Genomic DNA, 26,886 nt, shown 5'->3' with positions numbered 1-26,886 from the left:
TGTAACAAGTGGCCTCTCTACCACTGCTCTGAGTATCATGTCTGTCATGAGTATCACAGTATCATGTCTGATACTGTGGCTGGTGTGGTACCTTTAGATGTTAAGGATATTTTAGTGGGAGAGAAGGATAATTTGGTAACCAAGAACGGGTACTAGTTTTGAACATGCTTTCTAATGCCTGTGCTAAATCATGGTGCATCCAGTTTTCTCTAAAAGAGTTAAAAGTGAAGAAGAAAGTTAAAAGGGAAACTACCTTCTCAGGAGCCACCTTGAAAACTGCAGCCAAAGCAAGGTTCAAATGGGGACGTGGTAGCCAGCAGCAGGACTTACCTAGGGGCTTGGAGACTTCTTCATTGCTTGAAGTTTTGAAGAGTGAAGGTCCCCGAGGCTGGTCTCCCAACTGCTGTGGGAGCTGTAGGGTTGCTGCAGTAGCAGTTTCTCCAGGTTCTTTGCAGATGGCCAGGATGGATGGTGACAATAAACCCCGTTGGTCTTGGACTAGGGGTCCAAGTACTCTCTGGTCTGCAAGCCTAAATTCATTACCGCCCCCAGCAACTTTTCTCCTCCACTACATCTTCCACCAGAGGAACTCAAAATACTGTTATCTCAGTAACCGCTGCTAAAATTAACTGCTCATTTCTAAGGCTCTTCATGCAGAGAGAGAGGGAGGGTATTTTTTAAGTCGGTGTGTTATGTTGTCATGCCAATGTGACAAAGCTGCTGCTCCAGGAGACATGTTCCCACCCAGCCCTTGCCCTTGCCCAGGCTGCTCCCTCGTGGCCCCTCACGCGTGGTGATTCATCAGCAGCAGCTGGAGCTCTGAGCCTGAGATAGATTGCGATGGAAATACAAGGAGTGACTTTTACAGGGCTTTTATTGCCAGCCGGGGAAGCGCAGTGCTGCATAAATAAAAATCATTATGGTTATGACAGCACTGTGGTCCCTGGAAAATAAATAATACTTTGCACTTACATAGTGCCTTTCGTCCAGGAACCTCAGAATCAACGAAGCCTCACGATGCCCATAGTAGGATGATAAATACAGCATCCCCCTTATCAGATGAACATACCAAGTCAGAGTGTCAGCACCTTCGGTGTAAGGAGGACAAAACACCAGCTTGTACATACACAGCTCTTCCACTGACATAACCTGGGCAAATCATTTAATGCCCTGGTCATCTCAGTTGTTTCCAGTAGGTAGATGCCACCTGTCCCTTTCCCAGGAGTGGCGTGGGTTGACTAGGTCATGGTGGGCAGGCTCATGATGTGGTCGTTGACTTGCTAAAGGCATGAGGCCACAGCTCCAGCAGACTTGCCAGCTATGGCTTGTGTTGCCTTACCCCAGTATCCTCAAAATCATAGAATCATAGAATGGTTTGGGTTGGAAGGGACCTTGAAGATCATCGAGTCCCACCCCCCTGCCATGGGCAGGGACACCTTCCACTAGACCAGGTTGCTCAAAGCGCCATCCAGCTGGGTCTTGAAGACCTCTAGGGATGGGGCATCCACAACTTCTTTGGGCAACCAGTTCCAGGTTGCTGCTGAGCATCATCCCTTTATAGGCACTTTTACAGCTGGGTTTTACATAAATAAATAAAACTGAAGGAAACAACCCGGTGAAAGTGGATGGTTTAGATGCACCAGTATCATGTGTCGTGTGTAACGTGGGTGAGTTTCCTGTAGATGGTGTATATTGGGATCCATCCGTACATCGTGCCGTTATTTGCTCCGTGTGGTTTCTCTCATACAGAAATCACAGATAACTTCATTCTCTGCTCACTGCAACGGCCCTGAGAGAGAATAACAAGTCTGTGGATTTCCAGACCTGCTTCTATAGGGTCTGAAATGTTGGAAGCATATTTGGATGGAAACTGTTTCTTTTAACCTGCTCACATGTTGGGTGTACAGCTCTGTCTCACTCTCACCCCTTCCATATTATAGAGTCATAGAATGGTTCAGGTTGGAAAGGACCTTAAAGACCATCCAGTTCCACCCCCCTGCCATGGGCAGGGACACCTCCCACCAGACCAGGTTGCTCCAAGCCCCCTCCAACCTGGCCTTGAACCCCTCCAGGGATGGGGCAGCCACAGCTTCTCTGGGCAACCTGGGCCAGGGTCTCACCACCCTCACAGCAAAGAAGTTCTTCCCCAGATCTCATCTCAATCTCCCCTCTTTCAGTTTAAAACCATTCCCCTTTGTCCTATGGCTCCCCTCCCTGATCAAGAGTCCCTCCCCAGCTTTCCTGGAGCCCCTTGAGGGACTGGAAGGGGCTCTAAGGTCTCCCCGGAGCCTTCTCTTCTCCAGGCTGAACCCCCCCAACTCTCTCAGCCTGTCCTCACAGCAGAGGGGCTCCAAATCGATGCCTCCTGTATCTCGGAGCTGATCGCTGCTCTTCCCTCTCTTTCACAGGGTTACCATCCGTTGCCTCATGAAGCTGAAATCGCACACACCAAAAAACTGTTCAGAAGGAGAAGAAACGACCGGAGGTAGGTGAAACCTCTCTTTAATGTGTTTTTTTTTAAATCTTCTCTTCCTCGTTGCCCATCTTCCCCTCCCCCATCTCATGGAGTGTCTTTGGACAAAACTGCAGTTGAACAGCTGCCGGCGTTGAGTTAATGCATAAACCCTTATTTGAGCAGTAACGTCCTGAAAATGCAAAATCTGTGCCATCCCCTTGGTTTGTCTTTGAAATCTGAAGGATCCAGGAGTATCCTGGAGATCCAGGAGTATCTTAAGGACCTCCTCTTCTCCTTATACTCATTCCAGCAGAACCAGATTCCCCCCCGCCCCGCACTTGTATTTGAAGAGGCAGCTGGCAAGGTATTATCTGTAAAAGCTCTGAGTCCTTGTGACTTATTTCCTCCCTTTCTGTCGAAAAGCAAAATTTGCTGATTTTCAGGGTCGCCTGCAAAAGCGGGTATGGTTGAGAGGGGTTTGCAGCGAGCGTCGGATGCCTGTCCCCGTGAAGGAGGGGATGTGCTCAGCAGGCAGCTTTGGTGGCATTGGTGATTTCAATCCGCTGGGTTAATTGAATTGGGTCGATTGGATATTTAATTGTGTAAATTGCATATTTAATTATATGAGGGCATCTAGAGTCCTTGCTAGGAATCATGACTATGGGTAAATGTGAAAATAAGCAGGGAATGAAGGAGTTAGTTGTAGATGCAGCTTTATTGCTGCTGGTGTGTTCTGCTGTGGCTGAGACAACCCAACTGGGGCAATAAAGCTTTACTAAAACCAGGATTTTGCGAGGTTAATATTATTTAACAGGAGAAAAAGTGGTCCGTCTTTCCTCCTAGAATGATCTGAAATCTGTGCCTGAGCTGCGATGCCTCACGGGGGGATTTTGGGGGGAATCCTGCAGACACCTGTAGCGGTTGAAATATGTCCTCAAATGTCCCCATCACTTCTTGACTCATGAACAGCCCTGGTGTAGTTAATTCTGTGCTTGCACTGGTTTTCTTAAATTTTACCGAGTGACCAAAAAAACAGCTGAAAAGACTTTGTTCAGGCGTCCTAGAAACATTCTTCTGTGGGCAGGGCTGTCCGTCAGCAGCAAACTCCTTTTTCTCTCCTCTTTGGGGCTCTCTCCTTTTTCCTGTCCGCAATTTAAAAGACAATTTCGTTTTGTGATTTAGGGAAAACAAAACAAAAAAAAGGCTTATTTGAGCTACGTTGCAGTCCTGTGATCACCGAAATGTGGTTAAAACCAAGCTGAGGGCTCCTTCAGAAATCCCAGTGGATGTTGGGAGCGTCCCAGTTCACTGAGTGGGTCGTCCTCCACCATCCAAAGAGTACCTGATGCTGCAGGAGACCTGAAGAGCCAAGGGGTCTCCTGCCTGAAGCCCCATGGCCAAATCCTGGACCAGAGCCATGGAACCGCCTGTTGGTTCTTCCTTCCCATCTGAAAAACCAGGATCATGCCGGATGTGTATTTTCATTTCTTTTTCTTTCTGGTCCCTTCAGATAAACCCTCAGCAGACAGAAACATTTAGCCCGCCTGGGACATCCCTCCCTCCTTCACAGATGGCGAGGAGAAATAGGAAAAAAAACCTGCCTTGGGCTGGGGTTGGAAGATTGTGGGGTGAGATACGGCCCAGACCACGTAGCACTGGGATAATATCCTAGGAGGAGAGACAGAAGCCTTAAAATCCAGTTGATATGACATCATGTGATAAAAGATATGGGATCGTTTCAGCCCTAAGCAGTCAGAAATGAAATAAAATGGAATGAGCGGAGGGGATGCGGTCCTGCCTGAATTCCTCCACAGATATTCATGCTGGTGTCCAAGCTTAGATAGAAGAACATATTTATTTTAATTGCAAAAAAGCTAAGAATCCCAGGTTGAGAGAGTGGAGTGAAACAACAATCTCTTAAATAATTATTTAAGCAGAAAAGGCCTGGTCCCATCCCCTAGACATCAGCTGAGGACCTCAGCAGCCCCTCTCTCTCTGCACCACATGGTTTGATGCTGGGGGTTCTCAGGGTGCCCCTGCCTCCGCAGTGCATTTGGGACTAGGAGGGGAGTTTTAGTCCTTCTAGTGCTATTTGAGATGCCCCCCAGAGAGCACTCGCTTCTTAAAATTAATTTCTAGCAGTAAGTGAGGTCTCAGAATGGTTATTTTATGAGAAAAACATGGTAGGAATAGGGGGGGGGGGGGGGAGAGAATACCCACTGTATTGGAGCACAAACAGGTTACAAAGCTGTTCACACTTAATTGCAATATTATTATCTTAATGTCCCAGGCATCGTTCTGGGGGAGAAAAGCTTCATTTCAGAGCTGGTGGAGCCACACAGGTGGTATAAACAACCCTGTGGATGAGATTTTATGGCTAGCAAAGCAGTTGGGAGTTAGGAGCTTTTTGGTTTAAATGGACATGGATCTCTGTATACGGAGACACTCAAAATTGCAAGATCTTGGATGGGGCATCGGAGGCAGCGAGGCTTGGGAGAGGCTGAGCGGGACCGGTTAGAATCATAGAACCATAGAATTATCTAGGTTGGAAGGGACCTTTCAGGTCATCGAGTCCAACCATCAACCCAACACTGACAAAAACCACCACTAACCATATCTCTAAGCACTTTGGTGGTGCATGGCGTGGGAGGGGTGTTAGGAAGCAATTCTGGATGCCCTAACCCAAGGGAAGAAGAGCTGGTTTCTTAGAAAGGGATTGGGAGCAGCCAGGGGTGGGAGTAGGGTTGACACGCGGTGGATTTGCAAGAAGAAACGGGATTGTCCTGCTCCATTGGTTAGAAGCAGGTGTGGCTCCAAAGATCTGGTGCAGCTGGGTCTGGTTTTCATCAGGCAGCTTTTGGTCTTCTCCTGAAGGTGATAAGCACTTGGCACCAAGCAATATTTGTCCATGGTGCACCAGCTCACCCTGCCCAGGACCTGGCTCATCCAAGAAGGATGGCACATCCAAGAAGTATGGTCACACAGGTGACCACGGTGGGCATCCTTCTGCCATGTCCACAAGGGGACATCCAGTTTGGGTCAGGGCGTCAACCCCCAGGCTGACCTCTGCACCAGACACAGGTCTAACTGGTCTTGCCTGGTTGTAGCTGACCTTCAGGTTGGCTTATAAAAGAGCTGATAAAGCACATCAACACCCAGAAATCTGTCTGTTTTTTAGCTGGTCTCATAAATGATACTGGTTGTTCCCCAGTGCTTGTGCGGGCTCCTCTCCCCTCCCTGACGGTGACATTCCAAAGAGGCCACGTCTTGGGCTGCCGAAGCACCTTTTGTTTCTTGTGCGAAACGACGCTGACGTCCGGCCGTGCTATAAATAGCGCCCGTCCCTGCTTCCTTCCTGTCACCTTTCCTCGGGAAATGCTGTCACTGCGTTACGGAGGAACGCGGCTCACCTACCCTGACATCTCTGCCGTGCACCTTTCACTCCCGGGAGGGGGGAAAGCACCTCTGTGGGTGTGCAACCATCGCTTTCTCCCTGTATATATCATACATTTTTATGTTCCATGAGTCACGAAGGGCCAAAGAGATGCTCTGAGGGCTGGAGCCCCTCTACTGTAAGGACAGGCTGAGAGAGCTGGGGGGGTTCAGCCTGGAGAAGAGAAGGCTCCAGGGAGACCTTAGAGCCCCTTCCAGTCCCTCAAGGGGCTCCAGGAAAGCTGGGGAGGGACTCTTGATCAGGGAGAGGAGCCACAGGACAAGGGAGAACGGTTTTAAACTGCAAGAGGGGAGATTGAGATGAGATGTGGGGAAGAACTTCTTTGCTGTGAGGGTGGTGAGACTCTGGCCCAGGTTGCCCAGAGAAGCTGTGGCTGCCCCATTCCTGGAGGTGTTCAAGGCCAGGCAGAATGGGGCTTTGATCAACCTGGTCTGGTGGGAGGTGTCCCTGCCCATGGCAGGCTGGTTGGAACTCGATGATCTTGAAGGTCCCTTCCAACCCAAACCATTCTATGGTTCTGTGATTCCATGATTTTTCCATGGGATGCATGCTTCATTTTTCATATAATATAGAAACGAAGAGCAGATTAAAGGTGTCATTAAACCAGGCTTCAACTTTCCCAGTTAAGGACTACTGTTGGTCTGTTGGACATGTTTTTGGTAGTAGCAATCAGCATCACATCTGTGGGAGGGTTTGGTTGTGGTTGCACAAGGTGTTGGAAGAGCCTGCAGGAGGTGGTGAGGTCCTTGCTGCGAAGAGCTTACAATCAGGGCAGGAGGCCAGGGAGAGGTATCAGCCTCCCAACATCACCCAGCAGAAAATCCACACTTGGTGTTTTCTCTGTGGGTTGGGACACATGAGGTGTAACTATCACCTCCTGATGAGGGTGATGGAGGACATCACCGCTTGATGGGACAACTGATGGAGAGCAGCAGAGGCTAGGTTTTTCACAGATGTCCATGTGAGCAAGTGTTGAACATCAATAGGTTTTATTGCCCAAATCTGCTGTTTGCTGCCACAGAAGACCCACCCTCCCTAGATATCACCAAGGGCAACTTGGTTTGACCTCCCATAAGCAACTACCTCTAGTGAAGGAGGGGTTTTCCCTGGGTGGTGGCAGGACCTCTCCTGCCTTTATCTCATGCAAGTAGTCAAGAGAAAAGAAATACTCTGGAACCCATTCCTCAAGTCTTCTCCTTCTTCCTTCCCACCCCACTGCCTTTCTGCTGGCGGACCACAAGCTGTGCTGGGATGTAGTCTCCTTGGGCAGGTAGGCTCTAAGTTTGGCCCCTTGTTTTTCAAAAAGTTGCTAAAAAATGCCACTTTTTAAGTGTTTTTTTTTTCTTAAGTTTCTTGATCTTCTGGTTATTTGTTCTGTGCCACCTAAGGAACGGGACAGTTTTGGTGAGGACCAGGAATAGGTTGCTAGGGAAGTCTTAAAAAGTTTGCACCATCGTAATTATATTGGTTCGATCACATCTTGTTGGATGCAAAAGTCAAATCAGGCCAAATTCCTTACCAAAAGGAAATCCTCATGTGTGCATAGATACTGGCTGGTATCTCATGGGGCTTTTGGTGGTCAGTCTATGGGACAGGAGACGATTAGAGAGGGAAGCACAGCCCCATGGCCCAGAGAGGATGGAGCAAAGGCCGAAAAAATTAGTCCCCTCCTTCCAAAAGGCATCCAAATTCCTCTTTTCAACAGAAAAAGGTGTGGATCCTTGGTGCCTCCTCCATGCACAGCTGATGTGCCTCCAGGCTTTGGGATGACCAGAGCCACAGGGGGCTGCTCTGTCTCTGCCAGGGCTCTTGGTGACCAGGGCTGACCTTGGGTGAAGGACCATCACCCTTAACTGTGGCTGAGCTTCGTGCCATCTCCTCCTTTTGCTGTTGGATGGAGGTTTAAGGGGGGCATTTCTCCACCTGGGCTATCCATCCTTCATAAAGCCCTTGTGCAGAGATAAAGAGGTGGAGCAGAAGACTTGGTAGGTCCTCCTGGCTTGTACATGGAGAGAAGGGGTTGAAGCAAAGAGGCTTGTGTGCTTTCCCCATCTCCCTTCAACGTGCCCCCAACACTTATGGCTTTTGACAACAGGATTAGAGAAATGTCACCAAGTTTTCCCTTGTGTTGTCCCAATTTGCTTCCTACCGTTAACTTGGCTTTACACTTAAATGATCAGGAAAAAAACAGTCTGGATTATTTTGTGTGTGTCTGTGTGTTGTTTTCTGGTTTTAATTAGATTCAGAGCTGGGGGAGGCAGAAATATCCTCCTTCCCCGGAGAGCCCTGGGTGGCTGTCAGGGACGGTTTCCTCTTCCTGAAGCAGGAGGGTTGTGTAAGCGCCGCTGACCCCCCCCTTCTCGCGCCCACGCCGAGAACCGGGTTAACTGGGGTTACCGCACGGGGGTGGCCACTCCTGTCCTATGTCTCCCATCGGAGTTCACGTTGCTGAGTGACCTCCAGAGGCTCATCCCGGCCCACCCAGGTGGCCCCTGTCAGGATCTCGCAGGGAGGCAAGCGTGGTCCTGTGTAGGGACGGCCCAAAGGACAGTCACGGCGGGCTCGGAGCCAGGCAGGGAACGTCCCAGATCTGCCGGCGGCTCCGCCGAGGAGCGTAGGCAAACTGTGATATATTTCTTTTCCCATTATATTTGATTTTACAGACCCTCGGGGACACTCAACCACCTACAGTGATTAGTTCGACTGATTAAGCTGCTTTTCCTCTTGTGGCAAACTCCTTTTGTGAAGGGTTTTCAATAGCCACGCTGCTCGGGACATTGTTCCTGTACAATTTCCTTTCAAAACACCATAAAGGGCACTCTACCACTTTACCCAGTCATAAAATATCACAGGAACCAGCTTTGCCCAGCTTGCTCCTTCAAGGGCAAGATCTCCTCATTCCATGAGGAGGGATGGGGTCGGGTGGGAGTTGCAGGATGAAACGATGCTGGAATGAGATGGAGCGATTAATGGGGGGGGGGGGGGGATTTGAGATGAGATGAGGGATAAAGCAAAAGTTTTCTGCCTTTTTTTTTTTGCTGTTTGTTAATATGTGCACTTCCAGCCCAGAAAGCCCCCCGCCAGCACCGCATACTGGGCTGCATCAAAAGAAGTGTGGCCAGCAGGGCGAGGGAGATGATTCTACCCCTCTACTCTGCTCTAGTGAGACCCCACCTGGAGTACTGTGTCCAGCTCTGGAGTCCTCAGCGTAAGAAGGACATGGACCTGTTGGAACGGGTCCAGAGGAGGCCACGGAGATGCTCCGAGGGCTGGAGCCCCTCTGCTGTGAGGACAGGCTGAGAGAGTTGGGGGGGTTCAGCCTGGAGAAGAGAAGGCTCCAGGGAGACCTTAGAGCCCCTTCCAGTCCCTCAAGGGGCTCCAGGAAAGCTGGGGAGGGACTCTTGGTCAGGGAGGGGAGCCACAGGACAAGGGAGAACGGTTTCAAACTGCAAGAGGGGAGATTGAGATGAGATGTGGGGAAGAACTTCTTTGCTGTGAGGGTGGTGAGAGCCTGGCCAAGGTTGCCCAGAGAAGCCGTGGCTGCTCCATCCCTGGAGGTGTTCAAGGCCAGGCTGGATGGGGCTTTGAGCAACCTGGTGTGGTGGGAGATGTCCCTGCTCGTGGCAGAGGGTTTGGAACTCGAGCTTTAAGGTCCCTTCCAACCCAAACCATTCTATGATTCCATGATTCTGTGTGTAGGGTCTTCCCATTATCCGAACGGTCCGTGTGGAACACCAGTCGCACTAAGGTGGACCAGTTGGCATTGAGCATCCATCGGGCAGTTTGTTTTGCCTGTCACCCGTGCCTCAAGCTGTGGCGGGGCGAGTAGGGCTTTTCCATCCAGCTGTTCCTGTTTCTGCCGTTGTGATCGACGTTAAGCCCTTACGCGCTTGAGGGTGTCACTGAAAATATGCCCAAGCTGTGAGTCACCCCTGAAGGCAGATGGTGGCCACGATCTCGCCGGCAAAACACACCACGGAAGGCGATGCCGTATTTTCGCTGCTCCTTTCCCGACGCTGGCAACCACCGAGAGGATTTTGCGTTTCATGTGATGGGGGGAAAACATATTTCTCGCAATATCGGAGCTCTCTGTGGGCTCCAGACTAACGTAAAGAGAAAGATAAAACCTTTGTGAGTTCAACAGGACACGCTCCACATGAGCAGGACTTCAGGAGATGCGTATCCATCACCGTTCTCCGTATCTGTTCCGTCCTCCTTGTGTGCCTCACTAAAGGCAGGGTGCAGAAGGGTTAAAAGATACTCATCTAAGTAAATTTAATCCTTTCCTTTCATTGTTTCTTTTTTTTCATGCCAGGAGGCAGTGGCAGGAGAGAGCCGGGTGCGTTTCCCAGCCGCAGGGTTGCCACCTCTCTATTGAGAGCGGCTTTGTCCTTACATAAAAACTCGGCAACACAAGACTTTTTATTCCCTTTTATTTTTTATATATTTTTTTTTTTTTATGATCTTGGTGACTGAAGTGACCCCTGTCCTGCCGACTAAATTTAACCTGAACCGCCAGGCTTCCAGGAGACTCTGTGGCATCAGGAGGCTTTTGCAGGTTGTTTTTCTCCATCTCTGCAGCTGATTGAAAGACTTTATGTACCACCGGCAAAACATTTCACTGTTATGAAACCTCAATAGAAACGTAACGTCCTGCTGGATAAGCTCAGGGTCTTGTGATGTTACTTCACAGAAAGCAAAATAATTGCTCCGGCAAAAAATCCAGGAGAACTTCAGCGTGTGCCTGTGGTAGAGGGACACTTGATTTCATCGAAACTCAGCGTTTAGTAGGTATCTTTCTCCTGTGTGACAGCAGGGGCTGGGCTGGAGAACAGCGAGTTGTTGACACCAACAGCTCTTCACTCCTTTTTTTTCTGCTGCCCACTCTCGTGAGCATGAGGGAACGGGGAGCAGGAGGTTGTGGTGGCTGTACAACTATGAGAAGGTTTAGACAAGCAACTGCTCTTGTGTCCAAGGGTCTGAGGGGGGAACCTCATTTCAGTTCCTCCATCATCACCTCCATCACCTCCATCATCATAGGTGCTATTTCGGATGTCCTAGCATATCGTGACATCCATGCAAGGAGCTAGCAGACACCAGACCTTGTGAAACCTGCACCATAATGGGGTGGGAACCAAACAAGGTGCCATACAGCACCTCCAGTGACACCACCCTCTGAATCGCACCACGTGTCCATAACTATGTTGACCACATATGAGCTACTGGGTGCCAAAGTTCCTGTTACACTCGAAGTGGAGGTAGTCAGTGGAGTTTGGAGGATGGTTCACCTCAGCGTGAAGCCACGTGACTCCCTCCCCAGTCTTCAGCATCTGTAGCTGGTTGGGCTGCCATGGAGTTTAAACCCCCACCTCACGTTTGGCCTCTGACATCGCAAACACCTACAATGGGGCAAATTGAATGCACCCTCTGCATGATGCTGTGTAACCTCCTCCCCATGCCTATGTTCTCCATATGTTAAATGCATCTTGATGCTGTAAACTCTTTGAGGAACAGTTGTTCTCCTGTTCTCATCTGGAACTCGATGGTCTTTAAGGTCCCTTCCAACCCAAACCATTCTATGGTTCTGTTAGCTAATCATTTATACGCGGGGCCTGAGGGTCTCCACAATGGCTCCACCAAGTCCTGCACAAGACTGAACTTTGTGAGCAACCCTACAATAATCTGTGTGGAGAAGAGGGAGGATTCCCCTTCCCCTTGCGCAAGGTGGGAATTGCCAAAGGTCACCATCACAGGTGCTTGGAGAGCCCTGGAGAACTTCTCGCTGAGATCTTCTGGCCCCCACATAAGAAAAACTAATCTGGCCGTCTTACGAGATCAGGTTTCCTTGCTTTATTTCACTTTCTCATGTTGACCAGAACCAAGGAAGTCTGAAAAACAAAGAGCTGTGGGAGGAGTTGAGCCAAAACACCTCGCACCAGAGGAAGTTCTGGCATGGGGGTTTGTTTCTGGGCTCTCTTCAGCAAGAACAAAGACTTGAGACTGGGCATCCCGTTCTCTGCCATCTCATGGAGGGGAGATCTCTTCTCAGCTGAGGAAAGCAAGGTTCCCACCAGGACATTTTCACATTCGCAGAGGGTGTTGCCTTAGCACTTCTTGAGAAGCTTTGGGAACAGCAGTCTCCACTTGAGACCATGCTTGCCATAAGTATTTCTGGTGTCTGAAGAAAATGTGCTTGTATCTGTACGTGGAAGATGCCCATGGCTGATGAGATCTCTAACCCACATTTAGCTCAACCCCTTGTTGAGTATCCCTGGCTTCACTGGCCAGAGCGAGCCCTCCTTACCTATCAGCTGGGTAGATAGACCCTACCAAGGCCTACCAGCCAAGTTGGCTTGGTGCTGCTAATGAGCAGGGGTTGACACCAGCTACTGGTGTTTCAGCAGCCTGGGTGAAGTGCATAGTTGACTATTTTTGCCCTTAGTTTTTCATAAACAGGTGCCGACAGAGCAAACTGTTGTCGTCACAAGTGGCAGAGCACTGGAAGAGGCTGCCCAGAGAGGTGGTAGAGTCTCCGTCTCTGGAGACATTCAAAACCCACCTGGACATGTTCCTGTCCAACCTGCTCTAGGTGGACCTGTTCTGACAAGGGATTGGACTAGATGATCTCCAGAGGTCCCTTCCAACCCCATATCATTTTGTGAGTCTGTGAAGCATTTGGCCCTGAGCCCTTTGAAGGCATTGCCAACTCTTGCTACAACCGTTAATTTGTTTTAACTTCAATTGACAATTTGCACCTTCTTCTAGAAGGTTTCTTCTGGTGGGTTTATGCTCAGTTGATGAATCTGTTATGTCCGAAGACAGGAACTGGTTGAACTGGGAGGGGGTCTCTGAGGAGATGGTGGCATCTCAGGACATGCACGGCAGCAATGCTTTTGGCACTTATATTTCAGACAAAACATCAGCTGACCCAAACCCTTGGGGTTGGGTGAGATTTTGGGAGTTGAGCTGACTTGGTTGATGAGATGTAGCGTCCTCAGCTCTGCCTAAGTTGTGTTGTGGATGTATACATGCTCCTTTGGATTTTGTCCTAAATGTTAAGTGAAAAGAAATATATATGTCATGGGCGTGTGAAATCATGGGAGGATCAGGAATGGACCCTAAAGCTGGTTACAAGACCAGACTGGATGGGGCTTTGAGCAATCTGGTCTAGTGGGAGGTGTCCCTGCCCATGGCAGGGGGGTGGAACTAGACGATCTTTAAGGTCCCCTCTAATCTAAACCATTCAATGCTTCTATGATTCTAAATCAGTGTGGCTTGTAGTCCTGTATGTAAATTTAAAGCTATTTTCTAGCTTGCATTTAAAGGACAATATTATTTTATTTTATGTCAGAATCAGCTATTCTGCATTTGTTATTATCTGATTCTGATTTGTCAGGCATCATCTTGCTGTCCACTGTTTCATCTCTTATTAAAAAAAATGGTTTTCTCTCTTGTTTACCCTCATTATCTTTCACTCTCTCCTTAAAGATATATATCATAGAATGATAGAATGGTTTGAGTTGGAACGGGCCTTAAAGACCATCCAGTTCCAACCCCCTGCCATGGGCAGGGACACCTCCCACCAGACCACATTGATCAAAGCCCCATCCAACCTGGCCTTGAACCCCTCCAGGGATGGGGCAGCCACAGGTTCTCTGGGCAACCTGGGCCAGGGTCTCACCACCCTCACAGCAAAGAAGTTCTTCCCCAGATCTCATCTCAATCTCCCCTCCTTCAGTGTCAAACCCTTCCCCCTTGTCCTATGGCTCCCCTCCCTGATCAAGAGTCCCTCCCCAGCTTTCCTGGAGCCCCTTGAGGGACTGGAAGGGGCTCTAAGGTCTCCCCGGAGCCTTCTCTTCTCCAGGCTGAACCCCCCCAACTCTCTCAGCCTGTCCTCACAGCAGAGGGGCTCCAGCCCTCACAGCATCTTCGTGGCCTCCTCTGGACCTGTTCCAACAGGTCCATGTGCTTCCTATATATATACACATATATAACCAAGATATATACATATATATCCAAGTTGTCACAGCATTTTGTCTCAAAAGATATTTTTTCAGTGGGACTTTTCCAAAAGAGAAGTCCACGCATCGCATGGGCAAGTCAAGAGGTTGGGATGGCAATGGCAGGAGTCCTCTTCAGGCCAGGTAGTTTTTGTGCAGGGAAGATTGCTAAGAAAAGCCTAAAAATCACTCAGGAGCATGTCATGCAAGGTATTTATTTGAAAATTCGCAGAATCACAGAATGGTAGGGGTTGGAAGGGACCTCTGGAGATCATCTGGTCCAACCCCCTGCCAAAGCAGGGTCACCCAGAGCAGGTTGGACAGGAACCCATCCAGGCGGGGTTTGAATGTCTCCAGAGACAGAGATTCCACCACCTCTCTGGGCAGCCTCTTCCAGGGCTCTGCCACCCTCACAGCAAAGAAGTTCCTCCGCATGTTTAGGTGGAACTTCTTATGTTCAGGTTTGTGCCCATTTCCTCTTGTCCTGTCCCTGGGCACCACTGAAAAAAGACTGGCCCCATCCTCCTGACACCCACCCTTGAAGTATTTATAGGCCTTGATCAGATCCCCCCTCAGTCTTCTCCAGACTCAAAAGACCCAAGTCCCTCAGCCTTTCCTCATCAGAGAGATGTTCTAGTCCCCTCATCATCGTCGTAGCCCTGAAAACTCTTTACAATAAGCTGACAGGCCGTGTTCATGCAACTTCCATGCTGCCTTGAAGGGCTGCACTATTTCCAGAGCCCTTCCCATGCCGATCTATTCATGGCCAGCGCTAGGGCTCCTTTCCCAAATAAAAATAGTCACAGGAATGGCCCTCACCCTGGATTTTAAGATTGCGAGTTATTTTGGGTGAAGGCGAAAGTGAACGTGTTTTATGGCCGACACGAACGTGTCGGTTTTAAGGCTGTGAAATTTTGGAAAAGCCTTCGAAACCTGTTCTCAGAGGTCACCGGGACAAACCTCTCCTGCTGGGCGAGTGAATAGAAATGAGTTCATAATTACAGAGTATAGTAACGACGCGTTTGCTTTTTCACCGTTTTAATTGAGGTTTTCAGAAAGGAAGAGAACTTAAAACAATACAGAAACGTCTTTTGTTCTTCCAGGGTCATTTACTGAGAGCTTTGCAGTGAGAGGAGAGGATGTTTATTAAAGAAAGCAACAATATCGAGACGTTATTTTAGTGCCCGGGTGCTGTTCCTGGCTGGAACAAAACGAAATGTTTGGGATGGACTGGGTACTTGCTGAAAACTAGCGTGGAGCAAAATGATTTGCAGTGTTTTTAGGGACCTCAATAAATGGTGTTGAAACAGGAGAAAGAGAGAGGAAGGGAAGGAATTGAAAAGGCTGAAACACCCTTTTCCTTCTCAGTAGGATTTCCAAGTCAAATTAATCAGGTTTGATGGCACGTGGATCTGAACCCCTGAAGCAGCATCTGGAAATCAGGTTTTTATCCTCCTCTTTATATTCCTGTCTTCTCTATGCCCTCTTGGGAGCTGATGGGGGTTACCGGAGCCACCACAAAGTCTCACTTTGGGGGCACAGAGGGAACATCCCAAACCCACCAGGGATCATAGAATCATAGGATAGTTCAAGTTGGAAGGGACCTTAAAGACCATCGAGTTCCAACCCCCCTGCCATGGGCAGGGACACCTCCCACCAGACCAGGTTGCTCAAAGCCCCCTCCAACCTGGCCTTGAACCCCTCCAGGGATGGGGCAGCCACAGCTTCTCTGGGCAACCTGGGCCAGGCTCTCACCACCCTCACAGCAAAGAAGTTCTTCCCCACATCTCATCTCAATCTCCCCTCTTTCAGTGTCAAACCCTTCCCCCTCGTCCTATGGCTCCCCTCCCTGATCAAGAGTCCCTCCCCAGCTTTCCTGGAGCCCCTTTAGAGACTGGAAGGGGCTCTAAGGTCTCCCTGGAGCCTTCTCTTCTCCAGGCTGAACCCCCCCAACTCTCTCAGCCTGTCCTCACAGCAGAGAGGCTCCAGCCCTCGTAGCATCTCTTTGGCCTCCTCTGGCCCTGCTCCAACAGGTCCATGTCCTTCTGCTGTTGGTGGCCCCAGAGCTGGAGGCCGCCCTGCAGGGGTGTCTCCCCAGAGCAGAGCAGAGGGGCAGAATCCCCCCCTGGCTCTGCTGGCCACGCTGCTGGGATGCAGCCGAGGATGCGGGTGGCTTTCTGGGCTGCCAGCGCACGTTGCCAGCTCGTGTTGAGCTTCTCATCCACCAGCACCCCCAAGTCCTTCTCCTCAGGGCTGTCTCCATCCATTCTCCGCCCAGACTGGATTTGTGCCATGCTGAGCAGGGTGCAGAGGAGCTGAGCCAGTGTAACTGTGGCTGCAAAAAGCTCTTCTCCTGAGCAAACTCAGGACCAACAATTTTTTTCCTTAAGGTTTAGAAACTTTGGACTAGTGGTGAAGAACAGGCCACGTTTTCAGGAATAACTGAACTAACGGGAACTTTTTAACAACTCCTCACTGCAAAAAAGACATTGAGGGGCTGGAGCGGGTCCAGAGAAGGGCAACGGAGCTGGTGAGGGGTCTGGAGAACAAGTCTTGTGAGGAAAGACTGAGGGAGCTGGGGGTGTTCAGCCTGGAGAAAAGGAGGCTGAGGGGAGACCTTCTCGCTCTCTACAACTCCCTGAAAGGAGGATGTAGCCAGGGGAGGTCGGTTTCTTCTCCCAAGGAACAGGCGATGAGACAAGAGGAAATGGCCTCTTGGTTGCGCCAGGGGAGGTTTAGGACGGATATTAGGAAAAATTTCTTCACGGAAGGGGTTATCCAAGCCTTGGACCAGGCTTCCCAGGGCAGTGGTGGAGTCACCATCCCTGGAGGTATTTAAAAGCCGGGCAGAAATGGCTCTGAGAGACATGGTTTAGTGGTGGGTTTTGTCAGTGTTGGGTTGATGGTTGGACTCGACGATCTGAAAGGTCCCTTCCAACCTGGACAGTTCTATGATTCTAAAGGTGCATCACAGAAAGGAATTGTATAATATGTCTAGTTGGAAGGCTCCCATAAGAATCATTGAGTCCAACTCCCTGGTCCTCACAGGACTACCTAAAACTGAACCCTGAGACTAAGAAAGCTGTGCCGGCTGAAGCTGAGCATCCCAGAGAACAAGGTGAAGAACTCCTTGTTGAAGTGTTGATCCTTCACAATGAGGTTCCTCAAGGATTAAGTGTTCATAGGCATAAAAGTCCTGAACAAACAGTACGCACTTGACCTCACCAGCGGTCACAGGGCATCAGCCGAGGGGTTGGTTCCAGGCAATTTAGAGACAGATCATCATTTCTTTCGGTTTGATTGTCCGCAACATCGCCAGGAGTTATTACACTAAATTAATTCTCCGAACTGCAGGTCCCCAGAGGGCAATATTGTCTCGGCGGTTTGTTCCTAAAAGGGCTCAGCTGGGTGATTGCGTTATTGCGGCTTAATGAATTATGGCACGTGAGCTGGGCGGTGGTAATTGCCTTTGCGTGCAGAGTGCCTTACGCTGCAACCCCTCCACCCAGCTGGGAGATAAGTCACCTTATCTTATGGTTGCCACGCCATCCTGCATCAGTAGAGGGCCAGGAGTTTTTCATTTGCAAGAAAATGTTCTGGTGGTGCACTGGAGCTCGTCAGGAGATCAGTAAGAGCTGGGGGAGAGCTGTGGTGGGTCAGACCAGACCACTTGGCCTGGTGACCAGCAATGGACCTTACAGCAGCCTTCCAATACCTAAAGGGGGCCTACAGGAGAGATGGGGAGGGACTCTTGATCAGGGAGGGGAGCCATAGGACAAAGGGGAACAGTTTTAAACTGAAAGAGCGGAGATTGAGATGAGATCTCAGGAGGAAATTCTTTGCTGGGAGGGTGGTGAGACCCTGGCCCAGGTTGCCCAGAGAAGTTGTGGCTGCCCCGCCCCTGGCCATTCAAGGCCAGTTTGGAGGGGGCTTTGATCAACCTGGTCTGGTGGGAGGTGTCCCTGCCCATGGCAGGGGGTTGGAACTGGATGGTCTTTAAGGTCCCTTCCAACCCAAACCATTCTATGATTCTATTACACCAGGAGGAGCGTGAGAAGAACATGGTGTACATGTAATGCTGCCTTCCAGCAGTGCTCTCATCTTCTTAACAGTTGGACTCAATTATCTTAAAGTTCCTTTCCAACCAAAATGATTCTGTGATTCTCCAGGAATTTACACTTTGCGGATCTGCAGGGACCACATTTGCTCACTTTTGTGCCCAGTAGCCCCTTGATGGATTTTCCTTTCATGAATTTGGCAATGTGCTTTTTGAACCCCTTTAAACTCCTGGTGCTCGCGTCTCCTATAGCATAGCTCCACAGTTCAACTGTGTGTTATGTGAAGAACTTTTTGCTTATTTTGAACCATCCTTCGTTTCATGTCATGAAAGTTAAAGTGGTCATGTGGCTGTGACTGCAGACTCAGTGCCTTTTGAACGCTACCTTAGCTCTTCGATTGTGTTCAGCCAAGTGGGAGTCAGCATTTAAAGCAGGTTTTGGAGTTTTGAAAGCAAAACCATCAACAGAAGCATTCAACAGTGCCTACTGTGGAATCATAGAATGGTTTGGAAGGGGCCTTTAAAGGCCATCTAGTCTAATCCCCCTGCCGTGAGCAGGGACATCTTCAACTAGATCAGGTTGCTCAGAGCCCCGTCCAACCTGGTCTTGAATGTTTCCAGGAGATGGGACATTTCCCACCTCTCTGGGCAACCTGGACCAGGGTTTCACCACCCTCAGACTAAAGAATTTCTTCCTTCTATCTTGTCTAAATCTCCCTTCTTTTAGTTTAAAGCCATCATCCCTTGTCCTGTCACAACAGGCCCTACAAAAAAGTCCATCCCCATCTTTCTTCTAGGCCCCCTTTTATTATTGAAAGGCCACAATAAGGTTTCCCCGGAGCCTTCTCTTCTCCAGGCTGAGCACCCCAACTCCATCAGCCTGTCCTCACAGGAGAGGTGTTCCAGCTCTTGGATCATTTTTGTGGCCTCCACCCAGGGCACCTTGGTCATCGTGGTTGCATGGGTGGTGTTTTAGAGGCTGATGACGTGGCATTTATTTTTTACCAACCTGGCAGGGAAAGTCCTCATCACGTGGGCAAAGCGTAGGGTGCTGTTGGGTCAATCAGCTGTAGGAAGAGCTACAGGGGAGCAATTCAAGAGCTGTCCCCAGGGAAGACAGCCAAAGATGAAACAACGCTGCGGTGTTTTGTTGTCCCTCAACCTCAAAGTGCTTTTTGGCTAAAGGCTGCTCTCAACAACCCCCTTCCCCTGCGAGGGAACCGAGGCAGAAAGGTTGGAAAGGGCTGTAGTTGGACCTTCCCCCATCACAGACCTTGCAGTGAACCTGTGGCCACCAGATCCTTGTATGTGCGAACCCCGTCACCCATGAGACCGTCCTTCAAGGCTGCTCTTTTGGTGTCGTGTAGTGCAAAACACAACTGTCTACGTGATGCTATTTCAGCCGGCCAGAATTGAGGGAAGGAAATATAGCGACAGGTTCCTCTGCGCTAGGAAACCAATCTGTTATTGAAATGGTTTTCTCTTTGGTGGAGTGTTTCCTGCACGGCTCCTCAGGACTGGAAACGGGTTTATCCATCTACACGTTGTTTTCCAGCAAGAGTTCATGGAGGTGTTGTCAGCAGCTGGTCGCTGGAGTGGATATGAAGTGAAATAACTTGTTTTTTTCTCCTGCTCTCAATCCTCGAATGTAAATGTGCCCTTGCTGATGATCGCTTGGAACGAGCACTGAGGGCTTTATGCCACCAGATTGCTCTCCAGGCAACTGAGCTGAGAAGTAAGGGCGAGCAGAGGGCAATGTTTTGATGGGTAAAAAAAGGTCTTATGGCATCCCCCGTGTCACACGAGGTCTTTCCATGAGACCTGGCCCATTTGAGGAAGCCCAGCAGCACTATGACAGTGTGACTATATGGTTTCACAGGTGACTTCCAATTTTTGGCCACGGCAAGTAGCCATCCCCTCTGCAGGATGACGTTTACCACCCTCTCCTTCTCCCTGCAAGCCCAAGTTGGGGACTTTGGCCCCAAAGACCTGGGAGGGAGCAACACGCTGAAGCTCTGCAGGGCCTCCTGGCATGGTTAGTGCGTGAAGAAGTTGCCAGCTCGAGCTGTTTGGGCTCTTGTTGCAGAAACAATATTTCTGTCTGACCCCAGTTAGCAACTGATGTTTGCAAAATAAAGAAGTCAAGGCACTGGAAATACTTTCCATTCCCGCTCTTGTCTCAGCCCAAAATATTAGTATTAAAAATATTGCATCTATTATATGCAGTTAATATCTCTGCTGGCACGTAAATCACCCAGGGATTTTTCATCTCCGTATTAAAAAAACAAAAAAAAACAAAAAAAAAGAAAGAAGTTAACTACGCTCTATTTTTGGATATTTGTTAACTGTTTTGTTTCCATTTATTCCGACTAAAGCCACAGCAGTCTGTCTCCAAGGGACCATCTGTGGGAAAGCCAGTCCCTAGATTGATTCGGAAGGTGCCGGGGTCATTAACAGGCATGAAGGCGCTGAAGTATCTGCTCTTTCTCTGATAATGTCTTTATTTAGCATGACAGCCTCCAGGGCATGAGTGGACAACAGGCTGCTTTATTTCCTTTAAACTAACATTGCTCCATCCATTCCCAGCGTTGTGCAGATGCTCTGGATCATCTCGACTTCCCGATTAAAGCTGGGGGGGTGGTGCTGGTCCCCAAGGAGCAAGAGCCAGCAGCTACATGGAGCTGCAGAAGGTGACCTTGCCTCCACCCGGGCAGCGTGTTCCCATCCAAACTGATGAGTGGCAACTTACCCAAGAGAAAATAAATTTTTGGAGTAGTTCAGACCCTGGCATAGCTCACATCCATGTGAGACTTTGCATGGAGAGAGGAGGCAGGAATGGGGTCAAGAGGAGACAGCTCTTCTTTTGACAGTGAGATGGACTTAGGTAAACATTTGGGGAACCACTTAGGATTCATAGAATCATAGAATCATAGAATGGTTTGGGTTGAAAGGGACCTTAAAGATCATCCAGTTCCAACCCCCTACCCTGGGCAGGGACACCTCCCACTAGACCAGGTTGCTCCAAGCCCCGTCCAACCTGACCTTGAACACCTCCAGGGATTGTCACTGGCTTGCAATAAGTCAATGTGCAGATCAGTCCCAGCTCCCAAAGCTCTATGCTAAATGCTGCATCATTTTTAAAGCAGTTTATTTAATAAAATCTATTTGATAAAGGCTTCTGGCACACACAAGTCCAAAGCATCTCTGCTCCTTGGGTTGGTGTTTTAGCAGATCCCAGTGTCGGAAGTTATTGCTTGCCGTTGACTTTGGGTCAGCTCATGTGTCTGGACAGCTGTTAGGAGATCCTGTCAAATCTTGCCTTAGCTTCTACAGAAAAGACATTTATTTCTTCACTAGAAAGCACCGGTATAAATAGGATATGGGAAAAAAAAAAAAAAACCCTAGGATGTCTCCTGGCTTGCAGGTCAAAGAGTCACAGAGGTCTAAAGGAAGACAGCTGAACCAAAAGGCAGCAGGTGGGGGCTCGTACGTACTATTTAGGATGTCTCTTGAGGGACAGGACCACGGAGGGACAGTGGTGGGCTGTGTCTGTGCATCTTGGCACGAGTTTAAAGTTTATATCTCTTGGAGGATTATCAGATCTCGGGATAACTGAGCAGCCTTGGTGTATTTTTAAAGGAGGCAGCCTGGAGTCTGCGATTTAAGCTCTTTTATTGCAAAGTAGTAAAAGATGATTCTTGATTCACTCCATTCGCATTCTTACCAGTAGTCCAGGATCCGTGTGTATTTGCACTCAGCAGATGTTTGGGAAACGTCACGTACCACGGTTGTGTCTTCCAGCGTTAAACTATTTCGACTAAACTGGAATCAGTTCCTTGTCACTGTATTTTCCTATGGTTTTCATGTAATTTTTGCAATCGTGTTTACAGTACGCTAAGAATCCAAAAAACATCATTCCAAGCAATGTAGTTTACGAAGAGAACCATTTCCAAGCAATTTCTACATGAAATCACTGCAGTGATTTCTCCACCAGTCTGGGCAACCAGCCTTGAAGTCCAGGGGGTGTCTTCCTAACTGGTTGCCCGGTCTGTGCAACAGGGGCCTCCATCTGGACATCCCTAATGATTTGTGGGAGATCCAGCAAAGGGTTTAAAGAGCTGTTTTGGAGATATCTCGCATGCCATCTGTACTTGGGATGTCTTTCCCAAGCTGGTGTTGCAAAACAGCTACTTAAATTCCTCCTGAAGATTCATTTCCATGAAGCTTAGAAGAAAATAAGCTGACTCAGGCAGCCTGTGCGGCCAGGCGTTGCAGTGTGTGAGGACTTTCGTTGGACTTCGGCAGGAGACGTTTGCTCTTCAATGCTTCGCTTAGTCTGTGCTGATGGACTTTGTGCCGTGTCCTTTCAGCCCAGCAGCACTGTCTCTGCTCCTGCCTGCAGACTGGGCGCTCATCTGATGGTCCTGTGAGTGTCCATCACTGTGGCGTGGGAAGTAGTGGACACCGATGGTGTGAAGTGATGCTGCAGGAAGGCACAGGGAGAAATCAGGCCCGTTGCTGTGTTTGGGAAGGCCAAATCACCCAGCATCCCATAGGAGAAGGTAGTGCATCCCATGGTGAACCATGCTTTGTGTCAATACTACACCCCTTTTTTGGATGGGTTACTGCGTGAGCACCTTGGGTGTCTCTGTGTGAAGCCCTTCAATCATTGAATCATAGAATGGTTTAGGTTGGAAGGGACCTTTAAAGTTGGGGACCTTTATGCTGGGAACCGTCGAGTCCCCAACATAAGAAGGACATGGACCTGTTGGAGCGGGTCCAGAGGAGGCCATGGAGATGCTGTGAGGGCTGGAGCCCCTCTGCTGTGAGGACAGGCTGAGAGAGTTGGGGGTGTCCAGCCTGGAGAAGAGGAGGCTCCAGGGAGACCTTAGAGCCCCTTCCAGTCCCTCAAGGGGCTCCAGGAAAGCTGGGGAGGGACTCTTGATCAGGAAGGGGAGCCATAGACGAGGGGGAATGGTTTTAAACTGAAAGAGGGGAGATTGAGATGAGATGTGGGGAAGAACTTCTTTGCTGTGAGGGTGGTGAGACCCTGGCCCAGGTTGCCCAGAGAAGCTGTGGCTGCCCCATCTCTGGAGGGGTTCAAGGCCAGGTTGGATGGGGCTTTGATCAACCTGGTCTGGTGGGAGGTGTCCCTGCCCACGGCAGGGGGGTTGGAACTCAATGATCTAAGGTCCCTTCCAACTCAAACCATTCTATGATTAAAGGCCATCTAGTCCAACCTCCCTACGATGAGCAGGGGCATCTTCAACTAGATCAGGTTGGTCAGAGCCCGTCCAACCTGATCTTGAATGTTTCCAGAGATGGGGCATCTCACACCTCTCTGGGCAACCTGGGCCTGGGTTTCACCACTTTCACCATGAAAATCATTGCTACCCTGTTGGTTTATAGTGAGTCCGATTGTGTTGTAAGGGCCAAACGAAATCATCTCTAGCAAACAAAGACAGATATGATGTCCAGGCCCAGGGGAGGGTTATCTGCAGCGGCTGCATCCCAAGACCAAGGCGATGACGAGAGGATTTGTTCCCAGGTAGGCAGCTCATGTGAAGGTTTCATAACGCTTTTCCCAGCAGCCAGACGCTGTGAGCCTCATCAAAACCATCTCTACCCTCATAGTATTGTTTTTGTTGGCTGTGCTTGTCTTCTAGAGTTCGTTATATGTTGTCAGGGATGCGTACGTGTAAGACCTATTATGTCTCAACTGTTCAAAGATGATTTTAGGTCCTGATCATCACCATTTTGACAGGTTGATTTTCTACACTTCCAAAATGCTGTGTCCGTCCAGACGCACAGGCTGGGTCTGGTGATCGGGATGGACTTTAACCCTAGGAACGGAAAGGCATAAAAGAAGTGTGAATAATTTCATTTTTGTTTTGAGGAGCGAACATGACATCTTGTTCCCTTCTCATCTGAAAAAAATGCAAACAAAAACTGGAGCCAAGCGAAACCAGTTTGAGAGAGAAAGCCAAAGGGAAAACACAACACAAGTCCTGTGTTCTTCGTCCCCGGAGCTGGTGGTTGTTGCTTCTCTGTGGGGCTTTGAGGTCTTTTGATTAAATTGTGTGGAACCGTCAAGCTTATTTGGTTGTTTCCCACTCTCAATCGTAGCGAGGGTAGAAAACGGCCATGGCTGGGCTGTGGTGCTCCCTGCACCGAAGCAACGCTGAGTTGTCATTATACATGTACGTAAGACATCAGGATCCCTTTGATGGACGTAGGTTTGGTGAAGAATACTTTGGGGGGAAGTCAGGCCTCTAGAATAGAAATTCAGACCTTCCTCCTCATTATATTAATAGCAATGTTCCCATTGACCTCCCAGAGCAGAATTAGACCTCCAGGACCACGTTAGCTGCTGTAAAATTCCACCAGCTCCTAACTGGGATCCTTGAGGCCCTCCAGTTTGGACCACAATGTCCCTTAGATGCCCAAAGCTAGTGGTGATGGGTGGTTTTGACCACAGCACCACTGCCGTGCCCAGACCCCTCCGGCAGCTCCTGCTCGGGGGTTCCACTCCAGTTATTTGTGGAGCTGCATCACGCAAAGTGAAGCAACTGGTCCGGCTGGAATATGTTTTGTTCAGAAAGGCTGTGCCTGGAGAAGTTGATTGGTTCAGGGGATGTTCCAGAGGACTTTGCTTTCCTTTTCAGGCTGAGTATCCTGGGCGGGTAACTAGTACAGCAAGGAAGAACCCCATTGCTGTGCATCTCTGTGAATTTACCTCTTTCAGGGGTGACTCTAAGAGTTTTATTTAATTTCCCTCCCTCTCAGTGAAAAATTACGGTGGGATTTTCAAAAAGATGGTGGGGAGAGGTGGCCCTTCATCCCATAGAGCCAGCTCCACCAGTCCTCCGTTTGCCATTGCCATCACCGTGTGTTTTGGGGGTGTTCTGCTCCTCCAGCTTTGGGAGATGCCATGAATCAGTGGGATCTGTGGTCCTCATGGAGGTGGAAGGTTCCACAGTGTCCATTTCTGCAGCAGATCTTAATCTGTCCCTTGTAACGACAATTGCTAATTAATTACAGGCATAGTAATAGCAAAGCTGATTGTGGGATACTCCTGAGACTTAGCATCATATTCCTGGGGCTGACCCTGGCACAGAGATGAGATCCTACCTGGGCAGAAGAAAGAATGGAGAGAAACTCTGTCAGCAAAATGCAGTGAGGAATGTTTTCATTCAAGCATCAGAAGGATGAAGGGGATGCAGATTGTTTGACCTTGGCTATGGCACAGCTCTTTCTTCTCAACTTCTTGCCCAAGTGGCTGCAAGTCCATATTAGTTGTTAATTGCTGGGTGGCCCTGGCCATGTCCACCAGGTGTCAGGCTCTGCGTGAAAGCAGGACAAAACCCACATTCCTCCCCTCTGAGGAGCTTAGTGTGCTCAGGAGGGTTTGTCCCATGGGAGAGTTGCCTGGGACTGAGGACAAGTGTGGTGTCCAGGAAGGTTCTTCAAAAGCAAGAGCCAGGATGTCCGGAGCACTCAGTTCCTGAGCCCACGGATGGGATCTTAGTCTGTTTGGCCGGATGGATGCTCTGCACCATGGGGTAAATGTCTCGAGTGCCATTGGAGATGTAGCTCCATACTTCTCGGTATTTTCAGGGATTACCTAACCAAATCTCCCCACAACCACCAGGAGAATGTAACCCCGCGTTGTCCTCCGGCTCTCCACATGCCAGACAAATGGTGGGGGCTTTCAGAGGACTTATCTCGCTCGGGGGGATATGAGCAGGGCTGACGGGACGGAGCAACTGTGTTTTAGACCACAGCTGTCCACGTGTCTGGAGTTATTTTCCCCAGCCTTGTGCCTTCCAGCCCCTTTCCTCGGGACCAAACGATGTAGTAAAAACTTGCAGGAATCCCATATTTCGGAGCACGTAGGCTGATAATCACCGAGACAGCTGAAGCCTTAGATTTGTTTACGTAGGCTCCTCCGACAGGGCAGCCGTTTGTCAGATCTAACTTCTGTTGAAAGGTATCTCGTTTAGTTAATTAAATAATAATAATACTAATAAAAAAAAAAAAAAATCGGTGGAGAAACGATAGCAGAAGCGATACCATCCTATTTCCAGCTTGGCCAACCCTGAACTGTCTCCCCTTGGTTTTTAGTGCTTCTGCAGTTTCCTTGTGACTCCGAATGTCTCTTTAGTTTCCACGTTGACCGACGGCCAAATCCCATGTCCCACTGAAGTCAGGGAGAGTTTTGAACTGATTCAGAATTTGGCCTTTGAAGTGAAAATAGTTATTGAACATTAAATGGAGCCAAGAATTAAGAGACCGTTGTGCTGTCGAGATACTTTTTCTTGTAGCTGAACTAGGGTCCTCTGCAAGGTGTCACATCTTTACAGCAAAGGGTGAGCATACAGGGACAGGGGACAGACGAAGGATTTCCCAGTAGCTGTGGCATTTATCTGGGATTCATAGCTTCATAGATTGGTCCAGGCCGGAAGGGACCTCCAAAGGTCATCTAGTCCGACCTCCCCGCAGTCAGCAGGGACACCCCCAACTAGACCAGGTTGCCCAGGGCCTCGTCGAGCTTCACCTTGAATCTCTCAAGGGAAGGGGCCTCAACCACCTCCCTGGGCAACCTGTTCCAGTGTTCCACCACCCTCATGGTAAATAACTATTTCCTAATATCCAATCTAAATCTCCCCTTCTCCAACTTAAAGCCATTGCCCCTCGTCCTGTCACTGCAGGCCTTTGTAAACAGACCCTCCCCAGCCTTCCTGTAGCCCCCCTCAGGGACTGGAAGGCCGCTATGAGGTCTCCCCAAGGGATGAATTCTTCCTTTTCTCGAAGATTTCGCTGTGTGATTCAAGCTTCAGCCGTTCCTCCCTTTGGCATCGCAGGCCAAAAACTCTGGGCTGGGAAGTGCCTTTGGGTTCCTACAATGTCACCCCAAGCC

The 26,886-nt window shown here is 49.4% G+C and overlaps 1 protein-coding gene across 4 annotated transcripts in view; it reads left to right on the top strand.

Annotated features, from left to right (window-relative positions):
- LOC141476617 (CBP80/20-dependent translation initiation factor-like) overlaps positions 1–26,886 on the top strand; it is a 135,608-nt gene that overhangs the window by 58,021 nt on the left and 50,701 nt on the right. For all 4 annotated transcript variants that reach the window (XM_074165385.1, XM_074165388.1, XM_074165387.1 and 1 more), the window contains one exon: positions 2,409–2,485. In XM_074165385.1, the coding sequence (XP_074021486.1) occupies positions 2,409–2,485 (77 nt within the window). The remainder of the gene's footprint in view (positions 1–2,408; positions 2,486–26,886) is intronic.

This window comes from Numenius arquata, chromosome W (assembly GCF_964106895.1).
Source record: "Numenius arquata chromosome W, bNumArq3.hap1.1, whole genome shotgun sequence".
In the NCBI taxonomy this organism is placed as follows: Eukaryota; Metazoa; Chordata; class Aves; order Charadriiformes; family Scolopacidae; genus Numenius; species Numenius arquata.
This window is presented reverse-complemented; position numbering and strand designations above follow the sequence as displayed.